General features: G+C 44.8%; 1 protein-coding gene across 2 annotated transcripts in view; it reads right to left on the bottom strand.

Annotated features, from left to right (window-relative positions):
- Positions 1–858: 858 nt before the first annotated feature.
- The window catches only part of LOC112067721 (protein kinase C and casein kinase substrate in neurons protein 2), a 21,449-nt gene continuing 9,061 nt past the window's right edge, over positions 859–13,246 (bottom strand). The window contains exons 3-8 of one of the 2 annotated variants that reach the window (XM_024147786.2): positions 9,544–9,700; positions 9,134–9,369; positions 5,878–6,033; positions 5,508–5,683; positions 4,986–5,106; positions 859–2,067 (exon numbers count right to left, since the gene is read on the bottom strand). In XM_024147786.2, coding sequence (XP_024003554.1) covers positions 1,828–2,067; positions 4,986–5,106; positions 5,508–5,683; positions 5,878–6,033; positions 9,134–9,369; positions 9,544–9,700 — 1,086 coding nt within the window. In that variant the 3' untranslated portion in view covers positions 859–1,827. Of the gene's footprint in view, positions 3,554–4,985; positions 5,107–5,507; positions 5,684–5,877; positions 6,034–9,133; positions 9,370–9,543; positions 9,701–13,246 lie in introns of both variants that reach the window. The other variant, XM_024147787.2, reaches the window with a different exon arrangement.

Genomic DNA, 13,246 nt, shown 5'->3' on the forward strand with positions numbered 1-13,246 from the left:
AGATGTGGAAGCGGTGTGGAACGTGTGCAGAGAGTCTGTGGGGAAAGTAACTATGATGTTTAGATGTGGAAGCGGTGTGGAACGTGTGCAGAGATCTTTGTGGGGGAACAGTAACTATGATGTTTAAGATGTGGAAGCGGTGGTGAACGGTGCAGAGAGTCTTGTGGGGAACAGTAACTATGATGTTTAGATGTGGAAGCGGTGTGGACGTGTGCAGAGAGTCGTGTTGGGGAACAGTACTATGATGTTTATGTGGAAGCGGTGTGGACGTGTGCAGAAAGTCTTGTGGGGACAGTAACTATGATGTTAGATTGGAAGTGGTGTGAACGTGTGCAGAGATTCTTGTGGGGAAACAGTAACTATGATGTTAGATGTGGACGGTGTGGAACGTGTGCAGAGAGTCTTGTGGGGAACAGTATATAGATGTTAGATGTGGAAGTGGTGTGGAACGTGTGCAGCAGTGGTAAGGAGAGTATGTGAAGCTACATTCTTCACTGGCCTTCTGACACATTTCTGACTGCACCTTGAGAAATTCTTCCACTTCTGACAGTGTGCTGTGTGGTGTGTGTGGTTACCTGCTGCTGCTCTTGGTGCCTGCTGCTTCTTCCATTGGGCTGATGCCGTCAGGGTGACTCCCTCGGAGGGCTTCTTCTTAGTCTCTCGCCGACCTCAGGTACGTTCAAATCTAATGGACCAGTCCGAACACACACACCACACACAACACAACACACCACACCACATCAATAAATACTTGTGACTATTACTTTACAATGGTTGGATCTTAAGACACACCACACACACACACACACCACACACAACACACACACACACACGATTAAGAGTCAGCACTTGGACACAGATGAACATGAGTCACATGCTCAGCTCAACAGATTCAGCCTCAATGTTCAAACATTAGTAACTAAAACTGCTTGTCTTAGCAACAATAGTACACAAAGGACAAGCACTGAAATAATGCACACACTTACACCCAGGCGCACACTCATTGGAAGTTCCGATGCTCTAACTAACACAATCACTAGGTAATGTTAGGCAAACATTTCTCAGGCTGTGACTAAACACTGAAGACCAGGGCTGTGGAGTACTGAAACAGTGTGTGTGTGTGTGTGTGTGTAGTTAAGAAAAACACATCCATCACCATAAAGACAGACATAGCACCGAGCCATCACAAACCTCCACCAGAAGCTATGGAGTGGGCTTGAATCAAAACATCATCCCAACCAAAGCCAATAGAACCTCATCCCAACATTAGGAGAACCTTGTCCCAATGCAGAAACACACACACTTTAACATAGTCCAATACTGCAACTCTATCCACAAAAGGACAGGGGCTGTGTTCAGGAGGGCCCTAGACTTACTACAGCTCTAGAGGTTACATAGGGGCTGTGTTCAGGAGGGCCCTAGACTCACTACAGCTCTAAAGGTTACATTTCACTTATAGTTCTACGTTTTCCCAAGTCACTCCCTGTTCCCACAGATATAACAAGTGGGTTGTTCTCGAAGTTCAAAGGTCAGTCTGAGGGCCTGACTGGTGAACCCTTAGGGTCAAATTACGTCACACGACCTGGCAGGCATCATGTGACCCCCTGCAGGGTTCACAGGAGCTGACACGAGGTCAGAGGTCACCACAGGGTGAAAGGTTAAAGAGAGGAACTCTGAATGAGAGAAAGATGAGAGAAGGAGTCTTCTGGAATACAGACATCCAGGAAGACAAACATCCATAGGATGAGACAGGGGGAGGAAGGGAGGGGTAGTCACGCACATCCCCACATGGGTCATACACGACAGACGTGGTGACGAGGCCATTCATCAGACAGACGTGTGTGTGTGCGCACTTCCTTGTGTGTTTTCAGGTGCTCCTCGTAAAACATTAGGAGGGCCAGAATGGGCACACAAACCGAACACACACAGACAGAAAACGCAAACAGAGGAAGGAGAGTGAGGTAAATGACCCTCCCCCCAGGAACCACGGTGATAGAATAGTCCTTCCCAGGCAGAACTCACTACAATGGACCGTCTGGACCTAGAGGAGTGGGACCAGTCCACATTCTGTCAAACGGAGGGGGGGCAGGGAGGGGTGTGGACAAGACAGGAAAATAACAAAATTTAAAGAACAGCCATTTAAAGAACAATGCTTTAACATCCAAAAGGAACACATCTAAGCACAGTATCAGTTAGTCTGTGATCATGAAGAGGTGTCTTGTGATAAACGTTGCTCTTCATTTAGTGTTATGTTGATGTGGAGTTTGTGTTATGGTCCTTTTAAACGCTCTTCTTCTAGCACTACGAACATCGATTTCTGAAGAGATTCTACCTCACTCAAATGCTTGTTTTTAATTACTGAATGAACCTACGTTAAGTAACTCTGGATAAGAGCGGGTGCAAAATCAGTATTCCTCAATCCATACCAGGGGGCACATATTTGCTCTAGCCCAGCACTAACACACCTGACTCAACACTCCAACTTCCCATTGGCGATAAAGTGTAGCACGGTACAGAGTAATATAGAAAAATAATTGTGTCTGTTCCATATCTTGCTTTTCCATCTTTTGTTTTGTAACATGGTTTGACACCAACAGAATAATACTCCATGCCCTTATGTTGTGACAGCGCTATCAGTTCCTCTTGGATAGAGCCTGGTTACGATCTGCGCATTGAAGACAAGTCACTATTCGGTACAACCTGACAGACAGGTTTGGTGTCTGTCTGTGTGTGTCCTATCAAATGACAGAAAAACGCAGGGAAGATTGCACACTGTCACAACGGGCTTTTGTGTGGTACGACACGTCACAGTATGTCCTTACTATATCTCTAAGTAAAACTCTACGAATGGCTTGACGAACTCAATGCACTTTAAAATGACTAAAACCAAATTGAAACCAAATCCATATAATGGATCTATATTCATCGTTTCTTGACGGGCCAGCTCGCTAATAATCACTGTGCACAGTCAATGGACCTACATTCATATAGTTTCTTGACCTTCCAGCTTGCTAATAATTACTAGACATTCAGGGAGCATAAAATGTATTAAAAAAAACGTATAGGGGATAGATGTGGCGGTCACAATTTCATCAGCCGGTGATTGTCAAGCAAATAACTATCAGTCTCACGGTAATTGACTGTTAATTAACATAAACGTGTTTAGCATCTCCTGGCTTCCACACATAGCCTACAAGCCACTGATGCAGACCTTCAGAACATATACATTTAAAAAAGTCTAATAAACCATGTAATATAGCCTACACCATCACAATTAAACCATTATTTATGTTAGACAGGTCTAAAGAAGCATGATATGAAGAACATTTTTAACAGAATAGCATACTCCGAGTTGTCCGTATGTTAGGTCCTGATCTGGCTATGCCAAATGGGTGTTGGCTACACTAGTTCATTTAACAGACAATATTTGCTTAGAATTCCATGGCATTATTTTATAGTATGAAGAATACAATTGAACAAAGCTGAATAAAATAGAAAGGATATTTTCTCCAAGCGATGAGGGAGTGCGCACATGCGGCTATTCTGTGTTGAGCTGTTAACAAAGAAACAGGTATTCCTATATGCTTAATTTAGAGTTATTAATGTAACTTGTTCTACAAATGTTGGGCTATATGTTTTGATTTTTAAATACATTGTAAGGTCGCATGACGCGACTCTAATGATGATTTGGAAAAAGTTGCTCGAAAGGAATGAGTGCTGCTTTGTTTTTTGCGCAATTTGACAAGCACTTGATAATGCATAGAATTTCATGGTGGCATCCCCTTTGTGTGGCCGTAATGCACCCCAAAAAAATCCATGCCTTTTGCGTTGTGCCTTTCTCCCTGAGGGCTGCGCGCTCCATCATGTGATCGGTTCTTTCTCAGAGGCTACAAGTGAAGAAAGACACATGGGGGACGCAACAGCGCACATCCTTATCCAATTCCGAGCTGCATATTGAAGATATTGGAACTGTCCACATTTACTTTGTCAGCCAACAAGATGAGTAGGCCTAACTAACAGCAAAAGCACTAGCCTATGTCAATCTACTATCCCCCATAGTACAAAAGTTGACCTATTCTATTCTGTGCGAGAAATATATATTACAAACATAGTCTGGGACAGTTGTGGGATGCGATAGATCGCAAATTAATACAACCACTAGCATTAAAAAAAACTTTTTACACATTATAAGCGCAAAAAATGTGCACATGATAGTACGCTATAAGCGCAAATGTTCCATTAGCAATGTGCTTAATATTAGGAAAGTTAAAAAATATATATAGTAGGCCTAGCCTATAGAAAGGTAAGTCTCTTTTTAGTAGAGGTCATCACCGTTTTCTCGCAATTGCATAGCCTATTGAAATGTTGCGCAGCATGAGCTCATGGGCTCTCAAGTGTTTGATTTGATATCACATTTGCATTGATGTCAGAGTGATTAGAGGGACAATAGAGTGCTGAATACCAGGCAGTTAGCAAGTTTGGTAGGCTACTAATGCCATCAGCAGCATCAGAGCTTGGAGATCCTTATTACTGTGACTAAACGATCACGTGGAATTTGACTGCCTTCATGACTTGTGACCGCTGGTGTGACGGTAATACGGTCACCGCAACAGATCTAAATCGGGGACTATTTTTTTTAAAATTCTGACGACATGGAAATAGCATTTTCAGCACGACCCTTCGGACCTCGAAGACAGAGTGCAGCCCCCAAGGCAAAATTACTTAGACACCCCTGACCTAGAGGGAGAAATGGCGGAGTGGGAAGAGTAGTTCCAATGGAATCTTTCCACGGAGCCATAAATCTTGTTGAGTTATTAATTCCAATGTAATAACTTCTCTGCCTCACCATGTCAGTGAACGAGTTTGAGGTACACTGAGCCACTCTCTCTCTCCCATTTCCTCAATACGTGTACCTCAAACTGGGGCCAGTTCATTGGAGCTAAACCCCTCTGTCTCTCTCCCATCCTTCTCACTCATCCCCGTACCTCAAACTGGGGCCAGTTCATGGGCATGCCAGGACCGTGGTTGGAGCGGAACCACTTGAGGTCCTCCTCAGCGTCAGCAGCAGAGATAGTGTCCTCCAACGTGTGGTAGACTGTCTGGAATCTAGAGAGGGAGAGAAGAGGAAGACAGGAGAGCGAGAGAAAGAAAGAGAGAAAGGGAGCGAGAGGGTACATCAGCATTTCCCTAATGATGGATGGTGAACCATGTCCAATCCCAAATCCCCCCCTCTAGGTAGATCTGGGTTGTAGAGCCTCAAATCCAAATGGACCCTTATCACCTACTCCCTAACCACTCCTGTAGATATAAGAGGACTGAATAGCAGCCAATCAGAAGGAAAATAAAGCTATGAAGCTTAGGATGCAGAGGCTAGGGGTCCATTTGGAATTGATATGGAGAGGTGGAGGGGTCTTACTCATCATTGGTGGAGAGGTGGAGGTGTCTTAGCCTACCTGTGGATGTGTCATAGCCTACTTGTGATTGGTGGAGAGGTGTAGGAGTCTTACTTGTGATTAGTGGAGAGGTCGAGGTGATGCTTGACTTCCAGCAGAAGTGCTTTGAAGAAGGTGATGCGTTTGTCCTCAAACTGCTGCCATTGTTCAAACACCTGCTCCATGTTCTCCATGTACTGGGGWGTCACCTTGTCCAGCTCCTCCAGAGACTTCTCATAGCGCTCCTTAGTCTGGAACCCAGAGGATCATACAGGGAAGCACACACACACGGACACACYGAGCTGAAACATTTGCTCCATATTGTCAGGATACTCAAATGGTCACATTCCAGCCATGACACACAACATAGACATAAAACACATGTCCACACAGAGATGAATTAACACCAGTGTAACCCCCCCTCCCCTCCCACCCCCATCCCTACCTTCTCCATCTCCTGCTGGCACTTCTCCACCTTGTCCTGCATTTTCTTCTGGGCCTCAGAGTTGCTGTTGTTCTCCAGCTTGCTGTTGTTCTCCCGGCTGGTGGCCAGCTTCTCTTCCTTACAGGCCCCGTGGTACGCCTTCTTCATCGTCTCCATCTGCCATATGGCACAGAGAAGGTAAGGTACAGCGGTTAATATCATGCTTATGTAGCCAATGGATAACCAAGTTAGCATCGCGCAGTAGCTAAGTGACTTTTCAATATGATTCCACCCTTACAGTGGTAGACACAAGCTTAGGAACAAGACCAGCTCTAGCCTTTTGGGGGCCATAAGCAAGATATGTCTGGGGGGCCCCCCACCTTGCAGGCAAAACATTTAGTGGCCCACCTCTTGGCAGTGGAGAGAAATGTGCAGTTTTAAAAGAGCCACTGAACACGCCGATTGGCTCGTGTTTTTCTGTTGCTCATTAGAAAAACAAGCTTTCAGTCTTGGAGGCATGTTTCCTGACCGATTCTGCAATTGGTTAATGGTGTTTGTCCCCCATGAGACACTGTAGACACGGAAGCCTATTTCACTTCCTTAAAATCCCCAGAATTAATCTAAGACAACTCAAGAAATCTGTAATTAATTTTGACGTTTTGGCAGAGGATGTTTAAGTTGCGCAATTTTACATCTAAGGTGTTTGGTTAAGTATTTGTTAAGTAAAAGAAATGTGCAACATGTTGTCTCATGTAAACAAAAACGGAGCTGCTGGGCAGGTGTGTCTCACTGTATGCTATTGAATAGAGCGCAAACACCGCAGCTGTTCACCCCATGTTAGTGGCCAAACGGACATCGTCAAATCAAAACCCAACCTTCATTTACCGGTTGTGACGTACGGATCTTCCAACCTTCGTTTTAGATGGGACTATTATCATATTTACACTTTGTAGTATTTACAGTTTTTGATACTAGAATAACTGTTTGACTCATATCGATGCCATATCGAGACCGTTTTCAAAGGGATTCGTTGCCTTTCTACACATTTTGCCATGGGGCGGGAATAAAACCCTCCAAAAAGTGTCTGCTTATGTGGCTTATTGGCTTGGCTGACACTGCTAAGGAACAATGCTTTTTCAAAAGAATAAAGGAGAGAGGAATGGTGACGGGGGGTCTTTGAAAGGCAAGAGAATACCTTGATTAAGTCAAGGTAACAAAATAATACGATAATGAAAGTCAAAGACTAAGCACCCAATTCAGACTCTGGTAAACAAAGAGGTGGAAACTAAAATAGACTTAGGAAAAACTCTGGCGATTGGCAAAACCTGTCCAACTAACAGCTGGGTTTTGATTCAATCTACATCAAATGGAAAGCGGAAGCCTCTTCCGCCATTTTTAGGGAATGAGAGAAGTGGACAAGGCCATTAGTTCCTGTTCTTTGGGACAGGGATAGAGTGACAGCAATGTTCTTCTCCCACTTATCATGTGATCTCTGAAAAAGGCCACTTAGCCAAAGAACAGAGTCTGCCATTGGCTCTGATTATATCATAGAACGGAAGCTCTGTCTGTCTCTGTGTGTGTGTCTGTGTGTCTGTGTGAGAAAGATAGAGTGAGGCAGAGTGTGAGATTAAATATGGAATGTGTTCTATCAGTGTTATTGTTTGTGTGCGTATGTGACAAGAATGAAACATGAGAGAGTGTGGTAGACAAGGCCATTCCACCCTCTTCTTTGAAGACAGTTAGCCCATTTCCATCTCCTCTCTCTCTATTGGCTTACTGTCTGGCCCTCAAGTACATGAATTAACTCCTTGACTCAACTCACACATACTGCACTAATCTGTCACCGGCCAATGACAACAGGAAGAGGCTTATTGTACATATCTCACACACATACACCAGCCAGGAAGACTCAGATTGCGAAACTGGTACACTACAAACTACAGCCCGGTAAACAGCTTACTAAAATGACGACAGAAAAAAAAGGACTGTTCCAGAACTCCCAGGTCAGAGAAGTGACGTCAGACATCATTTGAGTGTGTGTGTATGTGTTGGTTTGTGCAAGTAGGAGTATGTGTGTCTGTGTATTAGCAGAACAGAAGCTGCAGTTCATCTGCACTACTACTAGCCAAAAGCACAGCAGAGCAGCCCAGTGTATTTCCCACACCATAACAAATCAAGGCGCCGCAGAGAAACTGAGCGCCGGTTCGACACGCAATGGCCCTCCCTTTCTCAGCAGCTGCCTGTGTGGCCAGTGTAAAGTTACACGCCACTGCTTCCTATGAATGGCCAACACTAATGAAATAGCCAGTTTATATAGAAAATGAAATGTTAGTCTAAAAGAAAATGTGAGATAATGTCTAGATGCTTTTTAAAGTGGAGATCTAGTTGATAAATTGCCTGGCTGGGCTGATGAGACAGTGGATTGCGCAGTCAGATGGAACATAGAAAACAGGCATTCTAACATCATAGATTAGACCGTGGTAACTTGTGGATTATAAACTGGGTGGTTTGAGTCCTGAATGCCGATTGGCTGAAAGCCATGGTATATCAGACCGTATACCATGTGTATGACAAAACATGTATTTTTACTGCTCTAATTACGTTGGTAATCAGTTTATAACAGCAATAAGGCTCCTCAGGTGTTTGTGATATATGGCCAATATACCACGGCTAAGGGTGGTGTCCATGCACTCCGTGTCGCGTTGTGTCAAAGAACAGCCCTTAGCCGTGGTATAATGGCCATATAACACCCCCTCGGGCCTTATTGCTTAAATAGACCCCGGCTGGAATGTGGTTTAAACGAATCAGCATTCAGGATTAGACCCACCGTTGTATAAATAGCCCTAATGGCCTGTTTGTTGTACAACATAGCAGCTAGTCCAGGAGAGAAGGAGCTGCAAACAGCAAGTCAGTGATGTGTGTCCAAGTGAACTGAGGGGTGATGGGAATAATTGTGGTGGCTATTGCAGACATCAACAGACTGATAAATGCAGGGTAAGGCTGATGTGTATGTATGTGTGTTTCTTTACATCTGAGCTGGTTGGTTCTGTGTTCGTGTGTGTGTATATATATATATATATAGTCTGCGTGCGTAATGTCTGCCTGTGTGTGTGTGCCTGTACGTATTGTCTGCGCGTGTGTGTGTGCCTGTACGTATTGTCTGCGCGTGTGTGTGTGTGTGCCTGTACGTATTGTCTGCGCGTGTGTGTGTGTGTGTGTGCCTGTACGTATTGTCTGCGCGTGTGTGTGCGCGTGTGTGCCTGTACGACTCCCCAACCTCTTTCAGTTTCTTGGCCCAGGGTTTCTGGGCCTTGCGGAAGCCGTCGTCAGCCTCCTTGGTCTCCTTGAAGCCTCCGATCATCTGTTTGTGGTAGTAGTCRCTCTGCCACACCTTGAGCTTCTCAAAGTCCTCCCCCATCAGCGCCGCCTTCACCTCCATGTGGAGCTCGCTCACCTTCTCCGCCTCCGTGCACAGGGCACCCCACGCCCGCTCCAGGGTCCCGTACTGAGGGCCTAGGGATGCACATGATTTGATAACACGCACATGCATGCTTACGGTGATGGAGAGTGCAGTACTGAGAGTCCAGAGTGGTGATGGGAACAGAGGGGTAAAGGAGTGGAACACACACACCTGTCTGCAGTGCTTGGACCACTGAAGTGTGTGTGTGTGTGTGTGTTTGCGCCTACCTTTCTCTATAAGCTGTCTCCAGCGTTTGGACCACTCTGTGAGCTGCTGTGCGTAGGACTTCTCGATGCGCGCCCGCTCATGGAGACAGTTCATCAGGTCGTTACACAGGCGACTGCCATCGTCCACCCGCCTCACTGTCCGCTTGTAGTTCCCCACCTGGGAGAGAGAGAGGAAGGGAGAGAGAGGGAGGGAGAGATACTTTAGCTTCAGCAGACTAGTGGCATGAAGAGCTTTCTCGCACCAAAGGTTTGATACTCCTACACCAATATGGAGGTACTGGCGGTTATCTGAGCCTCCCCAGTTTGCTTACAAGCGGACAGGGGTGTTTTGATGGATGCAGTTCTTCCCGCTACTGCCATCTGTGCCCACAAGACCACCTGGATGAAGTCCCAGAGAGATAGCGTCAGGATGAGTATTTAGTGGCGATTTGCTGCGTAGTGCCCTTTGTATACAGTCCAGCCTCCAGCACTGTCAATTGGCTCAATGAACGGTTCCAGCAGAATGAAATGTCGAGTATTCTGGGTCGAATTCTCTTGGGTCCTCTCTCTGCCTGACAAATAGAGAACTGGTCTGGTCAGATTCAATGTCATGCGAGATCTTCCAGAACCAATCATGTACAAGGATCACCGCAAGGCTGTGTCATCTGGCCTGTTTTATACCCTGTACCTCACACTAGGAATGTAGGAGCTCCAGCACCAGAGATGATATAGTTCATTAAGTACCAGATGAAAGGTAATTATATGTGGACACAGCGAGGCAACTCAATATAAGGCTCTCCATTCAAATCCGATCCAAACTACCTTAAATCTGCAAGTTTTGGTGTGGAGCGCAGCACTACCACACACTACACAGTGACACACAGTAAGACTGCTTATATCCTTTATACTGTACCCCCTACAGTTTTGATGTTTATGTATCTTGTACGTTACCATTCATTACCACATATGAAGACACACTCCCAGGAAATAAAAGTTGTTTGAATTGAACACACACAAGAAAAAGGGGCCACCAGATGGAAATGCATAAGATCTTCCTGTGCTCTCTCTTCCCTTTCCCTGCCTCTCTCAGCTGCTGCTGTCCATCATCTCACCAATCGCTGCCATGACAACCAATGGAACACAGAAGAGGCATGGGAATGGACCACAACATTTCTACAGCTGAGCTAATCCCGGTTTTGTAACTTTATAAAAATAAACAGAGACACTGTTTGTGGACCTGGTGGATCCATTCACACAATGTCTGATCAGTGCCTGTTCAGTGGCTTCTATAAAGCATATTATTGTATCGATTCGACACCTTACATGGAGCATACAAATGGAAGCAAAACCTTTGCATTGAGCAAACAGCCTAAGCCTACATTTCTTACTGCTACTTATACCGGCTAACGTAACCTAACAGAATACTAAGAGCTGGCTAGTGGCTTACAACAGCAGACTTTCCTAACGGACGAGAAGTCTGTATAGGTTGCGCAGGTAGCCTAGTGAGTTAAGAGTGCGTTTGGGCCAGTAACTGAAAAGGGTCACTGGTCAACATCCCAGAGTGTGTTCCTTGAGCAAAGGCACTTCAGCCTAATCTGCTTCTGTAAGTACGCTCTTGGATAAGAGTAAGTCTAATAAATGTACGTAACGTAAAGGTAGAGAGAAGATTGCAAAGATGAACCCACAGCCAAACTAGTACAACACAAATAAATATTTAGATCAGTTTGGATTCTGAGTCAATTTTGCAGTCTACAAATTATTTGTAATTATGTTACGGGCCCTCAGCGATAACTCACTCAAGAACACATAAGAAAAAATATAAAATCAAAGAATTGAATCTAGTTGGTGAACCTCTGAAATTGAGGCATTCAGTCTCCATTTAAAGTATTTATTTTTATTTTGTTAAATGCGCTTTTTGGAGAGATGTATCATTTTTTGTATTTTTTTTGCCTGAGCAACCTCCTTGGTGGCAGAGCATTCCATGATGATATTGCGCTAATACACTGATCGAAAGCATTAAATCCGTTTTCTTTGGTCTGGGTCCCGTAAGAAACCATAGCATATCCCTGAAACCCTACAACCATATGACATATCCACTAGAAAACTCCACTATCCTGAAAGTGTATGCAGAATAAGATCATACAAGGTGGTTAGGAAATTTTCTAAACAAATAGTAAAAAAAAATAATATAATAAATATTTAAAAAACCTTCAACCCTCACCAGAAAAATCATCATGCATGTGTTGTTGTATTTGTTCTGTTTTTAGTTAAGGCCAAGGTCGTGCTGCTTCAGTTTATGAGCCAGCTGAGCTTTGCTAGGTCTTTTCTTTGCTGCAAACCTGACCAATATCACCGACAGTAATCAAGATTGTCACAAGACCAGAGCCTGAACAAAAAATTTAAAAGTGTTGATCCCATGGTTTCACGAGCTGAAATAAAAGTCTAAGAAAATGTTCCAATATGCACAAAAAGCTTTATTTCTCAATAAATGTTGGTACCGGGCGCTAAAAGAGAAAGGCAGCGTGCGCATAATCTGCGGAGCTCAATTGTCGTGCCATGCACCTCATGTTTCCAGCCATGATAATATGCATGGCCCGGCCTCATGCTCCGCTAGGATCCTGTCCCAATCAATGGATAGCTGAAGAATTGTCACACCAGTATCTTATCGACTCGGAACGTGTGCTACTACCTCAACACCTCGAGCTACTTGATATACCATTATGTGAGCATGGTTGAGATGTTTGGCGAATAGAATCATCGTCCTTACGAGGCACTAGAGATGTAACTTCAAAATTCCATTTGGGAAAAATTTGGATGGGGCAAAATGTCTGCGCTTATGGAGGAACATCGCTGCACAGGTATTTTCAGGTCTCTCCAAAAGATGTTCGGGATTCGGTGTTGAAGTCACAGCGCTAATTGTGCGTGGGCCATATCATTTCGGTGATAGATTGTAAGGAGACGCTTGGTACCTCAATAGCAACTCCTTGCCGATTTGGGTCTTGAGCTATTAGTGCTTTAGGGATTTCGTTGATCTTTGGCTGTTAGGAAATTAGGTGGGATACCTTTTGGGCTGAGAGGTCTGGATGCCAATGGTTTTGTCATCAATGGCATCGTCTTCTGTAGCTTTGCTACCCATTTCATCTTTCCCGCTCGATCCTACTAGTTTCTCCCCAGTCCTGCCGCTGAAAAATAATTCCCACAAACATGATGCTGCCACCCACCAATGCCTCACCGTCAGGGAGAGTATTGGCCAGGGAGTGAGCAGTGTCTGCGTGTCCTCCAGATGTGACGCTTGGCATTCAGGCCAAAAGAGTTTCCATCTTGGTTTCTTCAAACCAGAGAATCTGTTTGTCACTGTCTGAGGAGTCCTTTAGGACTAAAGGCCTGATTTGGGTTGCCGTGCTGCAGAGATGGTTGGTCTCTCTGGAAGGTTCTTCCTACCATCTCCATCAAAGGAAACTCCGAAGCTCTGTCTGACGTGACCCATCGGTACGTTCTTAGGTTCACCCTCCCTGACAAAGGCCCCGTCTCCCCCCACCCGATTGCTTCAGTTTGGCCGGCTCGACTAGAGCGTCCAGATCTAGGTCAAGACGACTCTTCGGTGCGTTCAAAACTTACTTTCCATTTATGGAGGGCCCTCTACTAATGTTCATTGTGCACTTCATGCTGCATCGAGAGGTATTGGATATTTTTTTGGTTAGCAACTTCGCCCAGATTCATGTCC

The sequence above is a fragment of the Salvelinus sp. IW2-2015 genome, linkage group LG3 (assembly GCF_002910315.2).
Source record: "Salvelinus sp. IW2-2015 linkage group LG3, ASM291031v2, whole genome shotgun sequence".
Lineage (NCBI taxonomy): Eukaryota > Metazoa > Chordata > Actinopteri > Salmoniformes > Salmonidae > Salvelinus > Salvelinus sp. IW2-2015.